This window comes from Dreissena polymorpha, chromosome 11 (assembly GCF_020536995.1).
Source record: "Dreissena polymorpha isolate Duluth1 chromosome 11, UMN_Dpol_1.0, whole genome shotgun sequence".
In the NCBI taxonomy this organism is placed as follows: domain Eukaryota; kingdom Metazoa; phylum Mollusca; class Bivalvia; order Myida; family Dreissenidae; genus Dreissena; species Dreissena polymorpha.
This window is the reverse complement of record NC_068365.1, coordinates 3,530,171-3,546,763: the sequence shown is the minus strand read 5'-3', so window position 1 is coordinate 3,546,763 and position 16,593 is coordinate 3,530,171. Positions and strand designations below refer to the sequence as shown.

The window sequence follows — 16,593 nt, the reverse complement described above, 5'->3', positions numbered from 1 at the left end:
AGTGGTTCGAGCCCAAGATGTAAACTTTTTCCTTTTTAATTTCTATTTCTGTTTTATACTGGAGCTCGCTATTTCCTATGTAATTTATGACTAAAAGGAATTTAATAACGAAGTTAAAAAATGCCCAAAATACGTAAATATAATGTATCTCTACAAGTTAAAAATTTCCAATACGACATAACAGTTTTAATATTGCAAAGTTGGCTCCCAAACACATAATGATCGTGATTTAAGTGCAAAAATTTGTTAGGGAGTAATTTGAATGAACAGCTTGGTTGAAATAATAATAATTATGAGGCAATAAGTCATACACAAAGCAGAAATATTTTGCTGGAAGGACAACAGTGCCTTTCTCAGACACCTGCATGAATCTGGATTGGGATACATGCCACATCCCGCGACTGAACGTTTTTATTATTGCGTTAAATGTCAGAGAATGGACTATTGAACATGTGCGTTAAGTATCGTCCCAGATTAGCATGTGCAGTTCTCAAAGCTAATCAGGGACGCCACATTCCGCCTTTATTGAATTCTTCGCTTATTGTTATCTTCTACGTGGAAATACAGTCTAGGCGGAAAGTGTCGTTTCGGATTAGCATGTGCGGACTGCTTAGGCTTATCTGGGAAACTCTGTTCGCACTTTCATATAGTCCCGATTTCCCAGAGCGCAGTTCATATACTTTAAAACACGAGACTTGTACGAAGCCTCTGTATACTGACCACGAGTCGGAGATGGAAAACACATCCTTTCGCATGGTGGCCACGTCCAGATTGTCACACAGGACTCGAGCCAGGGTAACCTTCTTAAGCTCACTCAGCTGATCTGCAACATGGGGCACAACCGACGTCAGAAATGGCGACGTTTTGTGGTAAATGCATCGTGATTCAAAGGTAAGTCACACACATTATAAGATATTGTGTATTCTTAAAAATGCGTTTTTGTGTCAATAATATAGTTTTAAGACATTAACATTAACTTTTTCTAATACAAAGCATTTGCCCATATCGAACCCAAGCGAATAGTCTTACCTACTTCCATTTTTATTTATACATGTTTACTACGTACACACGAAAAATGAGAATATACAAAAGGACGTTATACCAGTTTTAACTTTGTATGTATGAAAATGAAGGACAAAATAACAGTAAATATGACCGCATTAAATAGGAAAATACAGAAAATATAAAGATTATGTGATACTAGACATAGGCATATGCTACCGACTGCCTTACCGGTTGTAAATTTAAGATCGGCGTTGCTCGTCTCGTACCAGAAACGGTCCCCGTTGCGCAGGTTGGCGAACTGCGTAGCGATGAGACAGGACATTGTGGGGCCGGCAATGGAGGTGCCTACCGCAGTCTCGGTCACGAGGCCCGTCCATAGATCAACGTCCTTTGGGGAACTTGAAGTACATGTATAAAGTTAGATAAATATTTTAATGTGCATTATAAAGCAGGTACGCATTTAAGGTTAATAGCGAAACTAAAAATACTTACGAATTTTGTTATGGAAAATACCCGTTTAGTAAACCTTACGCATAGACGATCTGTAAGTCGGCGATTACGTCAGCGGAGTGCGTGCTCGCCAGGTCCGTCCATACGGAGATTGTGACCCCTCCGCACAGCTGACGGTAGAGGTAGTACGCAGGCGTTCCCCAATCGCGGCCGCGCTCGATGTTAACAGATGCGAGGTCATAGCTATCGCCGTTCTCCTCAAGAAACAGGAAGTTCCGGCTGGCATCATTCATCAGTCTGAAACATTTATATTAACAGCTATGTTGTCAAAACCATACACAAAACCTTAATATCATGATTAAATAACATTTCGTCTTCCAAATCGATAAATAAAACAAGATGTGTTTGTGAAACACTATGTCCCCCCATATATTTGACGTTTGACCTTGAAGGATGACCTTGACCTTTCACCACTCAAAATGTGCAGCTCCATGCATATGAGAAGTTGTAACAAAGTTATAGTGTATATTAAATGAGCGATTTTGACCCATACATTTGACCTTTGACCTTGAAGGATGACCTTGACCTTTCACCACTCAAAATGTGCAACTCCATGAGATACACATGCATGCCAAATATGAAGTTACTATCTTAGATATTGCCAAACGAAATTATAGTGTATATTAAATGAGCGATTTTGACTCATATATTTGACCTTTGACCTTGAAGGATAACATTGACCTTGATTTTGTACCACTCAAAATGTGCAGCTCCATGAGATACACATGCAAGCCAAATATGAAGTTACTATCTGCAATATTGCAAAAGTTATGGCAAATGTTAAAGCCAACAAACAAACCAACAAACCAACACACAGACAGGGCAAAAACAATATGTCCCCCAGTATAGACTGGGGGACATAAAAACACATCGCATACAGTGAAGTTTTGAATTATCCCTATTTTAGCTGCGCACATAAATTAAAAAATGACCTGATACAAAATACTAAGCAAAACACCCTCTACTGAACTAGATAGCTACTTTTTGCAGTAAACATGATTTTTAGCAAAATAATTATTTAATCAATACATCATAAGCTAATATTGAATACAGCTAACATTTATCATGCGACGCTTAAAAAGTAAACACAGATTTCGAGGCTGATCAACGTAGTTGCAATACCCATTGATGAAAGGGCATCCGTTGGCGACGATTCCCAGTAAAACCTGATCTACGCCGCGGTAGTTGTCCTTGACGAGTAATCCAGGATGCTGGAACACATTTTCCTGCTCGAGCGTGGCCATGTTCTCAACACTCGAGCCAACCAACTCGGCCAAGTGTAACACCGCGGGCATCAGATTATGGAATCTGAAAGTATAACCCGTGTTTCGCGTAAAAGCGAAAAAAAACACTAAAATTATTTTTTGGGCATTTAACAACATATTTAATAACAGTAACGTTGCTGTTTTAAAGTAACCCAAGCAATAGAATAGTTAGTATACTCGTAAAATACATGCTGTTGCAATATGACATTAATTCTTGCTGAATCATTTCACATTGTAAAACAAAACGCTACTAGACAACCGAAATTAAAGTATGGCAACTCATGATTGCGTCAACTAAGTCGCTTGCGATATTGTGTTCATACCTGAAGCCGAAGTTGAATTCCTGAATGACGCTGGCGTCCACTGATTTATTGTAACTATAGAAAGCAGACAGGCCGTACTTGGACACGTAACTGCTGTCAAGTACCTTGGGCAACATCTCACTGTAACAAGCAACACATGCACGGAAACAATGCTTTCCGAGAATTTACTGAATGCATATTACCATTATGTAAACTGGAATAGGCGGTCGCAAACCAAGCTTTTGTATTTTATACGAGAAATATGTATAATGCCTACAACATAATCATGCACGTGTGGTCAAACGCAAAAAGATTTTATGAAACAGATTAAATTAACTCGACGATTCTTTGCGAGTTCTAAACAATAGAATCTAAAGGCAACCGATTTCCGCTTAGTTGAACGTGGCGTAGTTGATGTGTCCGCATAGAGACCAGGAGGTCACGGTTTCGATCCACATTGTGAGAGGATTCTTTAGATCTCCCGTTAGTGACAAGTTAAAGTTGCTACCCAGGAAACGCACTCGATAGCGTCTCAATAAACCTTTTATAGACGTTCGATGCAATAAAGCTAAAATAAATAGGTTTAACAATACTTGAATGTGATGTGCTGCAGCTCCGCCGCCACGATGCGTCTGGTCTCCTGGAAGATCCTGTCGTCGTTCCAGGCGGCGTTTAGTTCCCCCAGGTAGGCCGCCACGCGGTTGTGTTCGCGCATGAACACGGTATGAAACGTAGTCAGTCCAGGGTGCACGTTCGCGCGAGTGTCACCTGAATAGAACAAAAAGGCTTTGATTGCATGCGAAAAAGTCACGTTACTTGTTATTTATGTATTTTCCACAAGACATTATCATCAAACTGAAGTTTAGGTAAGTTTTTACGTACCTGCGAGGAAGCAGAGGGCGGGGTCTTCGACGTTGTCGCATTCCATATCTTCTGTGCCCACACCTTCCGGCATTAAATTGGCTGTGGAATTCTTAAGGAAACCTTCACAAAAAGCAATAGAATGTACCAATGTAGCGCGTTCATATGAACGTTTTAATTTTTGTGCTTGTATAGAGCAACTTAACTTGTGTCTGAGTATCAAAGGAAGAAACACTTTATTGATCCTCTTGAGAATATCAAATTGCCCTCCTTTGCAAATTTTAAAATATACAATTAAATGTTCAAGCGCAAATCGCGCCTTCTTACCGGCAATGAAAGAACGCAACTCGTTGAGTTCAGCACCACTCGATCCATACAACATACTTCCATCTATATACGCCGTGATGTCGTTGATTTGGTTTCGGAAACCAGACGCTATGATATATGCATGTATTATTATTCAGCATTTTAACAAATTTATATTAAAGTTAATATATAGATAAATGATAAAACACAATAGACAGTTTATAAAAAAACTGTCTTTTATTACCATTTATATAATTTTATTGAATTTCTTTTAGAGCTAGTATGACTCAGATTTTACAGCATTGTTAATCCGACAGCCAACTGTCGAGTACCAGACAAACTTTGTTGGTTTCAGCTATAAATCTATGTCAAGCTTTCTACGGACATTTTCCATTTTCCTCTGATTTAAGACGGTCGTCAAAGGATTGTAAACATTCGTTTAGTAGCTAACCGCTCAAATCGACTAAGCTTGAAAATTTGTGAAATGACTGCCATGAAATGATTAAAATAACTAGAAATGGCGCGGCAGAGGCCGACACGTATCCCCACGCCTCATAGATGTTATATTAAAAGGCAATTTTGGGTGGGCAAGGCCTATGTTGGTGGGGCCCCGGGGTGGGTAATGTGGACATGGATGGTCTAGATAAACCGTGTTGTCATAAGAGATGTTCAGTATTAATTTCAAGTCAATTGGTTTATAAATGAAGAAGTTATGTTAAAACAAAATTTTGTGTGGGCGTGGTCTATGTGGGCGGGGCGCCCCAGGGTTGGTAATGTGGCTATGTATAATTGGGATTGGCCGTATTGTCATAAGAGAAGTTTAGTATCAATTAGAAGTGAATCGGTGTAGAAATGAAGAAGTTATAGTAAAAGGCAATTTTGGGTGGATGTGGCCTATGTGGGCGGGGCCCCGGGGTGGATAATGTGGACATGGATGGTCGAGATAGACCGTGTTGCCATAATATATATTCAGTATTAATTTCAAGTCAATTGGTGAACAAATGAAGAAGTTATGTTCAAACAAAATTTTGTGTGGGCGTGGTCTATGTGGGCAGGGCGCCCCAGGGTTGGTTATGGGGCAATGCATAGTTGAGATTGACCGTATTGTCATAAGAGATGTTCAGTATCAATTTGATGTAAATCGGTGTAGAAATGAAGAAGGTAAAATGAGTGAAAATCTCTGACCCGGCCTCATTCAACCCCCATAACTTTTGACCCAGGGGTCAAATCAAAATTCCAAATAGTGCACTGTCGCACTTATGCTTATAGCTACTATGTGTGTAAGTTCTAAGGTTCTAGTGCTAATAGTGTTAAAGGAGATAGTGGCCAGGACGGACGGACAGACGGCGGAGATAACCACATAATCCCCCCGCTCCAATTCGGAGCGTAGGGATAATCAATGACAAATAAGAATCAAAGTACTGGCAGTACTGGTGTGACGATGCTTTCGAAGAGGATGGATATAAAAGCGACAATTTAAGTTTATCTACATCACCACAATTGAGTATGTGGGTACGAAAATTTTGGGTACGAAAGAAAAATTGGGTAAAAACATTTTGGGTACGAAAACAGTATGCCAAAAATAATTTGGGTACGACAAAAAACGTGGGTACGAAAAAAAAAATTGATACAGCAAAATTTGGGTACGAAAAACAAATTGGGTACGAACAAAATTTGGAAACGAAAAAAATCTTGGGTACGAAACAGTTTGAGTACGAAAAAAAATTATGGTACGAAAAATCCCAACCCCCATCGGCCACTATCTCCTACACTATTAGCACTAGAACCGTGAAACTAAAACACATGGAAGCTATGAGCATATGTGCGACGGTGCACTATTTGGAATTTTGATCTGACCCCTGGATCAAAGGTTATGGGGGTTGGGATGGAGCCGGGTCAGAGATTTTACCCATAACATTTTACCGATTTTCCCATAACTTTTGACCCAGGGGTCAGATAAAAATTCCAAATATTGCACCGTCGCACATATGCTCTTAGATACAATGTCTGTAAGTTTCAAGTTTCTAGTGTTAATAGTGTAGGAGAAGATAGTGGCCAGGACGGACAGACGGCGGAGATAACCACAATTAAAAGCGTGGGGATAATTATAAAAAACGGATAAACAGCATACAACATAAGACAATATTGACAACTCAATGAAATGAAATGGCGCGTCTTAAATGTCATGTAAAGAATCCCATGTGAAAAAAAACACCTACTGTCGTTACAGTCTAGCACCGTGAAGGATCTATGGACATCGAAGCAGTCTCCGAGTGACGAGAAAAAGTCGTCAGTCTCTTCCACGTTGACTGCCAGGCAGAACGGACTCTTGATACGCCTGTGTTAGATGCATTCTTGTGAACAACCCATATTTCAACGAAATAGACCTGCCACAAGACTTGATAAAGATAAATAAAACTCATGAGTGGGTCAGATGATCGGTAAAACGCCAAACTCCATGGAAGGTCCAGTGAGCGCTTCAGGATCTGCCAAGTAACAAGACCTAATGACCAGCTAACTTGCCATACCTCAAGCCCAGTTATGTGCTCAGGCCCCATAATCTTCCAAGTTACCGTACCTGATATCTTGCCAAGTTACCAGATCTCACGACCAGCCACATGACCAAACCTAGGGACACGCAACTTGGCCAGACCTTATGACCAACCACGTGACCAAGACAAGGAGCAGCAAACTTACAATACATCATGTCCATTCAGGTGCTCAGATCTTATAACCAGCCAGAAGACCAGATCTGAACCACGTAACCTTTACAAGCCGCGACACTGCAAGTCATGCAACCAACAACAATAACAGCCTGGTGACAAGAAATAATTAGCAGTCATTTGACCAACCTTATTATCAGTCATGTGATCAACAACCAGATCAGTGACGGTACAAATCCTCATGACTATCTACGAGGCTGACTATGTGCATATGTATCCATAGAAATTACAAGAAGCGTTGTTGTTTACAAAATTGCCGGAACTAGAGTACCCACAAAATGGTTGTATCTCATGACATGCGAGTCCATTTTTATCGTCTCAATTCAGCAACAATACTAGTATTTCGATTTTAATGACATACAATTTTGCTGCAAAGGTAAAAAATTAAGTAAATCTGTGGTCGTGAGTCTGAGAGTCATTAAAGAAGGCAAGTTTAATTAAACATTTTAATTAATGCATTAAACGCAACTTATCAATTTTATGGTGTCTTAACTGTTTTATATTACTTGTACTCACTTGGTGCTGTCGCAGCAGTCATCATTCGTTTTATGATCTCCTATAAAGAAAAGTTTATGATGTCACTGTTCCTTACCTACGATATCTAATATGCTCATATCATTGTTTTTACATAATGAAGTACTAACTTAAACATATCGATTGGACAAGTCGTTTTAATGAACGTTGAGAGTAGGTTACCAGTATGTTTTGTCGTCAGAAAAGCTATTCGATTTGAAAGATTTGCAATCTTGATTGCATAAACTAGGGCTTTCCCCATTTATTTATCTTTATACACAATCAGAATGTGCTGAAGCAGTGGAGAGAATTATGTTTAAACCGTTTGGATATCAGTTCCATTTCTCAAATTTTATATTGAAAAGGTCAGCATGGTCAGCAGCAAACAAACGAAGTCAACGATACACATTTACAGTATGATCTATCCATGACGTACCCTCAGGTGTTTTGGTGACGTCATGGGTAATGAACTGCATGAAGTAGAAGAAAGCGTCGGATAGGGACTCTTTGTTAAGAGGCTTGTCTGAGTCGGTGGCGTGCACGGCGTTGCTGATGTTGCGGGTGCCCGGAAGTAGGACTATTTCATTATTGGTTCCGGTGACACTTTTTCTCCTAGGATTCCATTTGCCTAAAGGATTTCAACAACGCGTTTTTATAGAGACTTACAACTCGCGGAAGTATATTGTATATGAAAAAAAATGTTTGCTTAAATTCCGTTTCTGACATGAGCATAATCTTTGTGTATCAGTTTTTAAGCATTCATACATAGAATATGTATGTGTAAAAGCCTTCCTCTTTTTAAAAATTCTAGAATCTATAGGCAATCGGTAATGATATTTTTACAGAAACAAACAAATTTATAATAGGTGACAAATAAATCTTGAAAGGGCTTTTACTAGTTTTGAGTTCTACTCAACACAACACAATATACTCACTTTATTATGAACACTTAAGAAAACCAATCACACTATGATATGATGTAAGAAAATCCCAATTTTATTCAATAAAAGGGCAATATGTTGTACAAAGCATAGTTGTTTAACCTTTTCATATGTCTAAATTATCATTTCGAGTTCCCAATGTCTTACTTAAGATTCACCATATGATTGCGAACATAATGTGTGTGCTTACTTGTGGTATACATATTTCAGTTCCGATAGTGAAAATGGCTTCATTCAAAAGCGGTAAATGATGTCTATGTCATATTATACCATCGTTAAGCTTAAACATACGAAAACTGGACCTTACAAAGCCAATTAAAGATTACTTTTTAAGTACCTACCATCGTCGTATGCATTTTCAAACAGTCGTTTATGCTGAACTCCGGCCATACCCCACTTGTAGTTGTCGAGGTTATTGCACTGTCCACTCTGAGTCCGGTACTCTTTACCGTCCACGAAATTTCTGTTTGAAGCGCCGCTGCAGTCCACCTTGAGGTCGCAGAACGGATCTTCACCCGCTCTTGAGAAAAGAGGTAAGAGGAAACTTAAAGGGTTAATAAACTTATTATGAACATTACTGCAGCACTAGTGTTATAATGCACTTTAGGCCTTTAAGGCTGATATTTTTCACAAAGGAGATATAGAGTACAAAGATGGGGACGTTGTATTACAGATCTAGCACTATAGACACTATGGACGAGATCTTTGACTATAGGACGAAATATTTAATACATAAAGAATATTAGGCTAGTCCACAGATCGATAAAGCCTGTATATAATTACAATTTTTAACACATTATAATATATAATTTATATACATGTGTTTGTAATACTGATTCTGTGCGGAAACGATAACGGAACCGTGATACTATAAACTGAAGTTCTTCTATACACACCAAAATAAATACCAACGTTATTTCAATCAAAACTATAGAAACACAGAGAGCCACTTATTGGAAAGTGTGATTAAAGCCTAAATGAAGTTCATTCTGTGAAAAGTGGGTTTAATGCATGCGCGAAAAGTGTCGTCCCAGTCTCTTCCAAATTAAAATCAATTGTAGGTGGAAAATGAGATCCCTGATTTGCCTGTACGGACTGCACGGGATAATTTGGTACGAAAGTGTACGCACATGCATTCAGCCCTGTTTTCCCAGAATAAGGCTCAATTTTGGACGTATTATTGCTACGTTTAGCGGACGTAAGCGCGTACTTACAGCTTCGTAGGATCAGTCACCTTGTGGGAACGCGGTCCCGACATGAACTTTCTACTGGCAGTCCGAGTATCTAGAGTAGTATAGAATATTTAAAAAAGAATATTAAATGGCGAGTTTTGTATCGGCCAATGAACGATTTTAAGTTCTTAAACATGGGCATTAAACCACGAGCGTCTTAAAGCCAGTGATAACGATATGAATGTCAAAATTGATATGTTTTTCAATCTGTAACTTATAAACGTATATGAAAATGGACGAGGAATGTTAAATTTTATATTATTTATTGCATTAATTTGTTAATTGTACCAAAACTAGCATTTTGTTTACTTCACTGAAATGCATAAAGGCAAAATTAAAGCCGATAACGAAAAGATTGCTAGTACTTCGCTAACAACAAAACCCACCCGGATATTTGCCAAATTAATAATTCTCTTTCGTTTATACATACATGTACCTACACAAAGCCTGTATATACGTGTAACTACAAAATTAATTCGGCATCGATGGAATTTATCCCTGAGTATTGTATCATATATAAGACGGCTAAAAAATGAATTGGATTTTTACTAAAAATAATATCATTATTCAAAAAGTATATACATCAACTGATGAAATGAACAAAGCTTATACATAATCTTGTGCGACTTTTCAAAAGAGAATACATGTTCATATACAATTATTCAGTTTTCTTTGTCAGTTTCGGCATAATTTGCATATATACTAGGCACAATTTAGTACGCACTACGGACTTAACTGTTCGTCGCTTTATTGCTATAGTGCTCTATTTTCATTTTTTTCAAAAATGAGTTTTTTTATATCGCTGTGTTCGTGAGAACGAGATCTTTAATATGACGTAATCGGATTCAAGATTCAGTCGTCACAGAAGAAGATTTTCGATTCCATTTTGCTCTATCTCCCACATTTTTACAAACAGGTGAATGCTGTACTGCACCATCTCCGGGACTAAGAGCAAAGTAGAAACACGCTCAGATTAGCCTAGCAATTGCCACACATATTAATTGCCATATCTCCATACCTAAAATTGCAAATAACATTAACATATAATTTAACATGTAATTTATTAAAGTCAATATTTAATAATATTCATATTCTCCGTTTGCTGATAAACACTCCGATATATTTTTGTCCACATACGTGCATAAATAAGTGAGAAAATAAAGGTTAAATGGTAGTTAGAGCACTCAAGCAATCAAGCGACGAGTTATCCAATAATTCTTAATATGAACCGATGTTTCATTAATTTAGATCATGATAGGACAATCTCAAACCTTCACAGCGATGTATTTTTCATATTTTTTAAAGGGACATGTTCACAGATTTTCGTATTTTTTTTAAATTAAAAAACAAAATATTTCTCAAAAAAAAGTAATGTTTATTTAAGTCTTAACTTATATCAATAGTAAGAATTTAAAAAGTAGAATACAATTATTGACATAAAAAGTAGAATAAAATTATTGACAATTCTGTGATTAAAACTCAGGACCTCTAGAAGCTAAAACTGGCGCGCTACTACTGCGCCACGCTTGCGGTAGTTATTCCAACGAATTATAAACGCTGTATTAGATGCACATGTATTTTCCTAACTATCGAGGAAAACGCAATACAAACGCTTACTATTTTAACGAATTCGAGTGATTGTCCATCACTGAACCAATAAATAAATCATTTACCGTCATCAAGACGGTTATTTCGCTTTTTGAAATGAAATGTATGTGTATTTTTGAAAAACATCGTAAATTGAAAATCACCAGTTTTTCTAACCCGAAAAAAGACCATTTAGTTATTGCTATAAACTTAATTTGTTACTATAACTTCATTATGGAGTGCACTTATAAGTGAAATAAGATGTAGAACGAAATAATTAATTTAAAAGGTCATTTATTTGAGTTTTTATCGCATCATTATTACTTGGTTTGTCAAATTTAAAAATGCTATTTATTGGACAAATAAATAATAAACAATACTATTGCCAAGCAATATAAGTCTCCTACCGGTGAAACTCCACCATTTTCAGCAATATTTCTCGTCTATTTGTTGCCATAGCAACCAGAATTCTCGACGTAGGAACACAATGAAATGACGTGCATATTCTCCATATTCCCATCTATCCATTTTTCAAGTTTCGTGAAAACCTTTGAAGAACTTTTAAAGTTATCGCAGGATCCACCATTTTCAGCAATATTTCTAGTCTATTTCTTGCCATAGCAACCAGAATTCTTGATGTTGGAACAAAATGAAATGACGTGCATAATCTTCATATTGCCATCTGTCCATGTTTCAAGTTTCATGAAAAAATATGAAGAACTTTAAAAGTTATCGCAGGATCCAGAAAAGTGTGACAGACTCAAAGACTCACGGACACATAGAGCGCAAACCATAAGTCCCTTCCTGTTTCACCGGTAGGGGAAAATAATGACAAAGCGATAATCATTTTTATTCTGACATGATTTGATGTTATTAAAATTAGAACTGTTTTGACATGCACTTGTCTCTAAGAAGATCAGCCCATGTCTTGTAAAAATAACATTTTCATGCTATTTTCTGAAAATTAATATGCGAAATTAGCCTCCTAGTATTCTTACCACGCTTTGCCTCCTTCGGTTTGCACTTCACAAGAGCTGCAATCGCAAGGATTACCGCAATAGCTAACGTTCGTCGCATCTGAAATTAAACACAAGGACGCACAGCTGTAATGGGATGTTAATTTGGTCATCATCGCGATTAATTATAATTAATAAAATATCAGTTTTACAGAATTGCGGTACATATATTTCTTGCAAATAGTATTTATACTTAAAGAACTTAAACAGATTCTTAAAAGATATAAAAGATTAAACGTATAACCCCAAAAATCGTGTATTTATTTAGGTGTGTGGATGAATAGAATTTTGGAATATCAGACCAAATCAATTTTGAACTAGAAATGTCGCGGCAGAGGCCGACGCGTATTCCCACGCCGCATGTTTGACCCAGGGGGCACCCCAGGGTTTGTAATTGGGCCATGCAGAGTTGAGATTGGCCGTATTGTCATAAGAGATGTCCAGTATCTATTGGACGTGAATCGGTGTAGAAATGAAGAAGTAAATGTAAAATAACATAAAACAAGAGATGTGTTAGTCAGAAACACAATGCCCCCTCCTGCGCCGCTTTGATTTATTAAAAAAAATCATCATTTGGCAGGTTCATTACTTACCTCCCTTTAAAGCTTGTTACTTTCCTAGGATTTGTTTTTTTAACTTTGACCTTGAAGGATGAACAAATACAATGACCCCTCCTGCGCCGCTTTGATTCATTAATTTTTTTATACCATTTGGCAGGTAATTTACTTACATCCCTTTAAAACTTATTAATTCCCTTGGATTTTTTTTTGACCTTTGACCTTGAAGGATGACCTTGGCCTTAAGATTTTAACCACACAACATGTGCAGCTCCATGAGATACACATGCATGCCAAATATCAAGTAGCTATCTTCAATATTGCAAAAGTTATGGCCAATGCACCATACCAGGGGCATAAAAATAAGTGAACATCTCTGACCCGGCCCCACCCCAACCCCCATAACTTTTGACCCAGATGTCAGATAAAAATTCCGAATAGTGCACCGTCGCACATATGCTCATAGCTACCATGTGTGTAAGTTTCAAGACTCTAGTGCTAATAGTGTAGGAGATAATAGTGGCCAGGACGGGCGGACGGACGGGCAGACGGACGGACGGACAGACGGCGGAGATAACCACAATATCCCCACGCTTTTCAAAAAGCGTGGGGATAAAAAAGCAAGTTTACAATCAAAGCACATCCGTCGACAATAAAGTCAGCTAGCGATCGGTCGAGTAAAGTCAAGATGAAGGTAAGTGCATTTGGCTATTACAATTGAACAGTAAACTATATGACATACAATGTATGAATAAAAATGCAGTTTAGGCACTATTTATAAACAACTATCTTCATAAAGCCAAACATCATAATTAGCGAAAGCAATGCTTTACCAATTCGTATTACTAGCAGTGCCATACTGGCGGACTCATTTAAATACTTCATACAAGACAACGGTAAAGTTTAAATTTGTGCAATATGAACAGAACTGAACAGAACAGACAGTTTATTAAGACTTATACATAAGTTCATCGTCTTTAATGCATATACTTATAAATAAAGCAATGTTAAGAGTCAGTATACTGCAGTAGGTAACCAAATCAATATTACTATGTTTATATGTTAGTAGGTTAAATTAAATTTTAGAACCAAATTCAATGAGATTTCTAAACAAAATAAGAACAGAGAACATCATCATCATCATCATTTATTAGCGAATCGGCATATTTGCCTTTGGCCATTCACAATCTATTTGAATGTAACTATGGCCAAGACATACAACAATACAACATTCAAGCGTACAATACAATAATCACAATCATAGCATTGGGTTAATACAGAGCAAGTGTAATAAGTTGTAGAGCATATTTAACAGATAAAAGGGAAAAACAGAGTATTTGTAATAAGAAGCAGCTTTACATCCACTTTACTCTACGAGGTGTTTTACTCAGTCGACGGGAAAATATCCGCAACACAATGTGACCACCTTAGTGTATCACTTAAATACTAATCGCAAAACGTTTTGATATTGTAGAATATAATTAAAGTGTTCATTGTCGAAAGTCTATATTTCAATCTTTTAAAAACTTTATCATTTACTATAAATAGCGTTGCGTGTTAAGTTATTTTAATGGGTGTGCCTCCTTTGAAATCGCTGACATACAAAATCGAAAGAATAGGTATTTCCTAGAAGTCAATGCATATAATATTACCTAATGAGTTATGTTTCCTTTGAAATTAGCACCTAATGCGAAAACGAAAATTAGGAGCTAACAAAGGACAATAGAAGCAAAACTTAACGGGAAAAAATAGAGAAGTAAAAAATGAAAATAAAATTAATTAATTAATTAAAGAAATAAATAAAACAATAAAATAAAATGGAACGTATACAATGTACAAAGAACATCCTAGAAGTCAATGCATACATATTATCTAATGAGTTATGTTTCCTCTGGAATTAGCGCCTAATGCGAAAACGAAAATTAGGAGCTAACAAAGGACAATGGAAGCAAAACTTAACGGGAAAAAATAAGAGGAAAAAAAATTAAATAATAAATTAGTTAATTGAAGAAAAAAATAAAAATGGAACGTATACAATGAACAAAGAACTTAACAAATAAACCTTTCGAGTAGCGTCAACACATATAGAAGGTAGAACGGATAATCATGTTCAATATGAGCAATAAAGTACGTAGATGTATAAACGAGGCGAGTAATAATGCAATAAAAAGATAAATTACATTAAATATGATTTCTTATTAAATATTCTTTCTTGATATTATAATATATATAACATATTACAGGTGGCATCAACATATATAGAGCGAAACATCATTTACAATTCGACTAACATGGAGGTCGTTAAGATACACAGAAATTGTAATTTTGCTAAGGGATCTTTGGACAGTCATTGTTTACAGTTGTTTTCTTCAGCTATCAATTAGTGGAGTGAAGCCTTTAAGTCTTTACCGGTTTAGCCATACAATAATACAATCAATCAATCAGCTCTTAAATTAGCAAGCGGCGTGGTGTTTGGTGTTGGGATGGACGTTAAGAGGACAAATAAGTATAACGGGATCAATATCGGGTAAGTGTGTAGCGTTTTCATTTGCGTTGATTTTGTAAGATTTTATGAATTTCTGTCTGCCATTATGTCGGCTTGTTTAGTGCAATAAGTGGAAGCATTTCTTTTGCTTTGAAATGGATATATTTTCCTCTGATTTGGGTCATGAATGATTAACATTTATGATTTAATCGATTTTGTTTATTGTTTTTATTTATTTCGTGTTTTATGTTTTCAGGAGATGCTTGATGGTGCTTGCTCCTGTTCGTCGCGTATGGATGATCAGACCAAAGGTTAGCGTTTAGTACTGCTGTATTTGAGATTCTGTATCATTTATCTGATTGTTTAGTAATTTTTAAGGTGTGTGATAATTGTAAAGCCTAAAGGTGTTTTTCAATGTCTGTTTCCAGTTGCGGTATGTCAAAGGATGAACTATGTACATGTGCGTTAGAGGGGAGAGGGATCAGTGAATACAGCATAGATATAACTTCTGGCGAGCAACGAGGACAGTGTTTCTAGACATCTATAGCATCTACGTTGACAAATTATTCGTAGCTAACAGTTCTGTTTTACAGAAACAAAATAATATTAAAAAAAAGTAAAAAAGAGAGAAAACAGAAATAGGAATATATACAATGTACAATAGTTCATTTACAGTTCCAAACATTCAATAGGTTAACAAGGTGAGGACAAAATACAACTAGGATTCTAACTTGTTTTTTCTAAGTTTCATAGCATTGTATATTAATTTTGCTGTATTTCGTACTTTACTTTCTCTCTTTTCAGACATAATGTATTTGAATTTTGTAATATTTGGCCAGTTCGATGAAATGTTCTAATCTTTTTTCAGATCTTAATAGGCAGTACAACATAATAAAAAGTGGTATTCCGATTCAAAAACATTTTGCATACAAAGTATACATATCATGTTTAACCTGTCTATATTGTTATATCTACCAGTTTCAATCTCAAGGGTATGCGATGAAAGTCTGAAACGGGTTTTTAAGTGTTATTTGTATAATGAATGAAGTATAAAAACACAGTCAGTCGTGCTACGATTTGTTCTGAATCCATACTGAGCCGTGTTAAATGTCTGATTATTTTCGCACCATTTATCGATCCTATTTCGAAGAGCAAGAGAAAAAAGTGTGCAACTATATTTATGGGAGTGATTCCCCTATAATTTGCTGGGTTAGTAATATCTCCTTTTTTTGAAAATCGGTACAATTGCCCCCTTGAACCAAGGAACAATAACGATTTTAAACAGGAGAA

At 36.6% G+C, this 16,593-nt stretch overlaps 1 protein-coding gene and 2 long non-coding RNA genes across 3 annotated transcripts; 1 reads left to right on the top strand and 2 right to left on the bottom strand.

The window, feature by feature from the left end:
- Positions 1-1,041: 1,041 nt before the first annotated feature.
- On the bottom strand, positions 1,042-8,629 carry LOC127851163 (myeloperoxidase-like). Its single transcript, XM_052384781.1, has 12 exons — positions 8,617-8,629; positions 7,922-8,113; positions 6,848-6,902; positions 6,469-6,587; positions 4,271-4,378; positions 3,965-4,066; positions 3,676-3,850; positions 3,104-3,223; positions 2,638-2,823; positions 1,537-1,752; positions 1,234-1,403; positions 1,042-1,058 (listed from the first exon to the last, which is right to left on the bottom strand). The coding sequence occupies exons 1-12, from the start codon at positions 8,627-8,629 to the stop codon at positions 1,042-1,044; spliced, it is 1,473 nt and encodes a 490-aa protein (XP_052240741.1).
- Positions 8,630-8,810: 181 nt separating this feature from the next.
- On the bottom strand, positions 8,811-12,322 carry LOC127850721 (uncharacterized). The gene is made up of 3 exons (XR_008035429.1): positions 12,244-12,322; positions 9,641-9,710; positions 8,811-8,946 (listed from the first exon to the last, which is right to left on the bottom strand). It is a non-coding gene; the product is annotated as an uncharacterized LOC127850721 (long non-coding RNA).
- A 2,943-nt stretch (positions 12,323-15,265) lies between these two features.
- On the top strand, positions 15,266-16,372 carry LOC127851445 (uncharacterized). The gene is made up of 3 exons (XR_008035769.1): positions 15,266-15,345; positions 15,560-15,614; positions 15,732-16,372. It is a non-coding gene; the product is annotated as an uncharacterized LOC127851445 (long non-coding RNA).
- Positions 16,373-16,593: the final 221 nt, after the last annotated feature.